This window comes from Babylonia areolata, chromosome 26 (genome assembly GCF_041734735.1).
Source record: "Babylonia areolata isolate BAREFJ2019XMU chromosome 26, ASM4173473v1, whole genome shotgun sequence".
In the NCBI taxonomy this organism is placed as follows: Eukaryota; Metazoa; Mollusca; class Gastropoda; order Neogastropoda; family Buccinidae; genus Babylonia; species Babylonia areolata.
Window position 1 is genome coordinate 35,537,972 of NC_134901.1, and position 5,000 is coordinate 35,542,971.

Below are 5,000 nucleotides of genomic sequence, written 5' to 3' on the forward strand. Positions count from 1 at the left end.
CTTTCTCTTTTTCTTCTCTCTCTCTCCTCTCTTTTTCTCTCTCCTCCTTTCTCCCTCACGTTCTCTCTCTCTTTTTTCTCTCCCCCTCCCTCCCCCCTCTCTCTCTCCATCGCTCTCTCTTTCTCTCTGGGGTATCTGTCTGTCTGTCTGCGTATGCAGGTGCATGCATGCGTCTAGTGTGTGTGTGTGTGTGTGTGTGCATGTGTGTGTGTGTGTGTGCATGTGTGTGTGTATGTGCATGTGTGTGTGTGTGTGTGTGTGTGTGTGTGTGTGTGTGTGTGTGTGTGTGTGCATGTGTGTGTGTGTGTGTGCATGTGTGTGTGTGTGTGTGTGTGTGTGTGTGTGTGTGTGTGTGTGTGTGTGTGTTCGTATGTATGTCTGTGTGGAAAAGTTCAGAAACAGAGATTGTTTTTTGTTTTATTTTATCTCCAATTCTTTTTTTTTTTTTTTTTGTCTGATACTTTTGCAATTTACATAGAAATTAACCTCACCGTTTCATACTCTCTCTCTCTCTCTCTCTCTCTCTCTCTCTCTCTCTCTCTCTCTCTCTCTCTCTCTCTCTCCATCCCTACACCAATTTCCTCTCTGTTTCGGTTTCTCTTCCTCAGTCGGTTTGTCTGAAGAAGAAGAACAGCAACAACGAGAAGAAGAAGAAGAAGAAGAAGAAGAACAACAACAACAACGAGAAGAAGAAGAAGAAGAAGAAGAAGAAGAACAACAACAACAACAACAACAACAACGAGAAGAAGAAGAAGAACAACAACAACAACAACAACAACAACGAGAAGAAGAAGAACAACAACAACAACAACAACAACAACAACAACGAGAAGAAGAAGAAGAAGAAGAACAACAACAACAACAACAACAACAACGAGAAGAAGAAGAAGAAGAAGAACAACAACAACAACAACAACAACAACAACAACGAGAAGAAGAAGAAGAAGAAGAAGAAGAAGAACAACAACAACAACGAGAAGAAGAAGAACAACAACAACAACGAGAAAAATAATTAGAAGAAGATGAACGAGAACAACAACAAGAACAACAACAACAACAACAACAGCAGCAACAACAACACAACAACAACAACAACAACGAGAAGAAGAAGAACAACAAGAACAGCAACAACGAGAAGAAGAAGAAGAAGAAGAAGAAGAACAAGAACAAGAAGAAGAAGAAGAAGAAGAAGAAGAAGAAGAAGAAGAAGAAGAAGAACAATAAGAACAAGAACAACAACGAGAAGAAGAACAACAACAACAACGACAACAAGAAGAACAACAAGGAGTTGCAGTGAAAAGACGTTAAACTAAAGAACGAACGAAGAAAAAAAAAATCAAAGAAAATAAAAGGCGATAACAGACGAAGTGGCAGGCAGGCAAAGCTGGCAGCTTCCATGGCAGTCTTACTTCAGCCGAACACACCATTCATTGATTGCCAAAGGTCTTTGTTGTTGCAGTCTAGTGGTGTATGTGTACGATGTGGTTATACGCACACATGCGTAATTTATTGCTTACCCATGCTCACTTCCTGAGACACACTCTAGTTCACACACACACACACACACACACACACACACACACACACACACACACACACACACACACACACACACAACAAAAAAACAAAAACAAAAAAACCTGTCCTTTCTATGCAGGACACTGTTCAGAACCATGTTCTTGCAAAAAACAACAACAACCCCCCCCCAAAAAAAAAAAAAACAAGAAAAACAACAACAACAACAAAAAACAAAAAAAACAAAAAACAAAAAAAACAAAAAAAAAACAACGACCCCAAAATGTCCCCCCCCCAAAAAAAAAAACAAAAAAAATCGAAGAATGTAATTACTGGGTGTGATCCCTACAGAGATCGCCCAAACTAACAGCTAAAATTTGCCGACACATTCCCCCCCCCCCCCCCCCCCCCCCCCCCCCCCCCCCCCCCCCCCCCCCCCCCCCTCAGTTGAGGCCACCCAACCAAACTAATATCAGCATCACACCTGGCAATTGTCAGCATGTTAGTTGATTTCGTTTCTTTGTATTTGTCGACCCTTACTGATTTATAGTCAATACATATGCCCTATATGTGGAGTGATGGCCTAGAGGTAACGCGTCCGCCCAGGAAGCAAGAGAATCTGAGCGCGCTGGTTCGAATCACGGTATAGTCGCCAATATTTTCTCCCCCTCCACTAGACCTTGAGTGGTGGTCTGGACGTTAGTCATTTCGTGTGCAGCATGCACTTAGCGCACGTAAAAGAACCCACGGCAACAAAAGGGTTGTCCCTGGCAAAATTCTGTAAACAAAAAAATCCACTTCGATAGGAAAAACAAATAAAACTGCAAGCAGGAAAAAAAAAGAAAAAAAAAAAAAGAAAAAAAAAAGAGTGGTGCTGTCAGTGTAGCAACGCGCTCTCCCTGGGGAGAGTAGCCCGAATTTCACACAGAGAAATCTTTTGTGACAAAACAGAGAAATACAGTACAATATAATTCATTCAGTGCAATGGGTTTTTTGTGTGCAGAATTTAGCATGCCATGAATAACGATTTTTGTTGTTGTTGTTTTCACTATCTTTAAAATAAAAAGAGAACAGACTTACATAATCACGTTTCTTACAAAAAAAACCATTACAAGACATAAACATAAGGTGTGAAACATCAATCAATAAAATGACTCAGCTGCTCTCAGAGAGTATACTATTTAACAAAGGGAGCTTTAACATCGTGTCAAATTGAATGTGAACTTAAGGTGTTAGAAACAGAACAACAACAAATCAGTGAGTTGGGTTGTAGATTACTGGCCTTTGCTTGTCATAAGCAAGATCCAGCTTCACTCCCCTTAACGCCATCACTCAACGCTCAGTCCCTTAACGCCATCACTCAACGCTCAGTCCCTTAACGCCATCACTCAACGCTCAGTCCCTTAACGCCATCACTCAACGCTCAGTCCCTTAATGCCATCACTCAACGCTCAGCCCCTTAACGCCATCACTCAACGCTCAGTCCCTTAATGCCATCACTCAACGCTCAGTCCCTTAACGCCATCACTCAACGCTCAGTCCCTTAATGCCATCACTCAACGCTCAGTCCCTTAACGCCATCACTCAATGCTCAGTCCCTTAATGCCATCACTCAACGCTCAGTCCCTTAACGCCATCACTCAACGCTCAGTCCCTTAATGCCATCACTCAACGCTCAGTCCCTTAATGCCATCACTCAACGCTCAGTCCCTTAACGCCATCACTCAACGCTCAGTCCCTTAATGCCATCACTCAACGCTCAGTCCCTTAACGCCATCACTCAACGCTCAGTCCCTTAACGCCATCACTCAACGCTCAGTCCCTTAACGCCATCACTCAACGCTCAGTCCCTTAACGCCATCACTCAACGCTCAGTCCCTTAACGCCATCACTCAACGCTCAGTCCCTTAATGCCATCACTCAACGCTCAGTTGACTCATATTTGCCCCCTCTCCGCCCCACTCACCTTGTCTCTCTTTCTCTGTATATATATATATATATATATATATATATATATATATATATATATATATATATATATATATAGTTTAATTGTACATCTAACCACTATCGCTTTACTTAATGATATACAACCACAATCAGTGTCCTGCATACTTTTTTCTTTTTTTTTTTGTCGGAGGGGGGGTGGGGGGGGGGGGGTTGTGGGGGGTGGAGGTGGGGGGAGTGGCAGAGGGGGGAGACGAGGGGGGCTTGGGGGGGGGTCTGTGTGTTTCTTTTTGGAGGGGGGGGGGTGATTTTTTTCCTTCATAATATAATGTTTGTATCAGGATTATGTAGATGTGCATGTTTAAATGTGTATGTGAATGTCATGTCTTTATTTCTTCATCTCTTTGCTACTTTGTGGATGTTTTGATTCATTTTCATTTTCCATTTGCCCTGAGGGCTGGATGAAAAAAAACACATGTATGCTTATTCCACTTCCCTCAATAATAAAAAAAAAACTTCTCTCTTTCTCTCTCTCTCTCTCTCTCTCTCTCTCTCTCTCTCTCTCTCTCTCTCTCTCTCTCTCTCTCTCTTTGTCTATCCAATTCACTGTCAAAATCAGAAATCAATGAAAGAGACTAGCACGTGCATTTTCAAACAGATAAGTAAATAATAATAATAAAAAAAGAATAAATTAACAAACGAACGAATGAATGATTAAATAAATGAATGAATGAATAGATGGATAAATAAAAACTTCTGCTACTACTACTACCACTACTGCTGCTGCTGCTTCTGCTGCCACTACTACTACTTCTACTACTGCTACTGCTACTACTGACATTGATGATGACGACGACGACGATGACGATGCTGCTGTTGTTGCTGCTGCTGCTGCTGCTGCTGCTGCTGATGATGATGATGATGATGAGAAGAAGAAGAAGAACAACAACAACAACAACAACAGCAAAAACAACAACAGCAACAGCGGCAACAATAACAACAACCAACATCTCCCACCTTCACGTTGTATACAGTAACAGTCACCACCACCACCCATTACCTGTCACATACCACCCACCACCACCACAAACCACAAACTCACCTTGGAACGAACGAACGAACGAACGAACGAACAAGTAAATGAATAAAACACAATCACAACCTTACCCCGAACACAGTCCCAGCGCTAATGGCCAGCCCCACGGACAGAGGTTTGAACCTGGACGCCCCGGGTTCGCAGGAGGCGAAGTAGGCGAAGACGAGCACGAAGGTGGACACGAACTCGATGCCGAAGGCCTGGCCCCGCCCCGTCCTGCCCATCACCAGGGTCACCCCCAGGTGCTCGTGGAGACGGGCAGGGGTCACCCCGTACAGTACCCCAGCCCCTGCCAGGGCCCCTGTGAAGAGAACGGAATAGAATAGAATAGAATCGAATCGAACAGACTAGAACAGAGTAGATCACCTTGTTAAATCTGAAATCTGCACCTTGTGGAGTGATGGCCTAGAGGTATTACGCGTCCGCCTAGGAAGCGAGAGAA

General features: G+C 43.2%; 1 protein-coding gene across 1 annotated transcript in view; it reads right to left on the bottom strand.

Moving 5' to 3' along the window:
- The window catches only part of LOC143300627 (aquaporin-4-like), a 94,120-nt gene that overhangs the window by 10,369 nt on the left and 78,751 nt on the right, over positions 1-5,000 (bottom strand). The window contains exon 3 of the mRNA XM_076614426.1: positions 4,630-4,859. Within this exon, the coding sequence (XP_076470541.1) occupies positions 4,630-4,859 (230 nt within the window). The remainder of the gene's footprint in view (positions 1-4,629; positions 4,860-5,000) is intronic.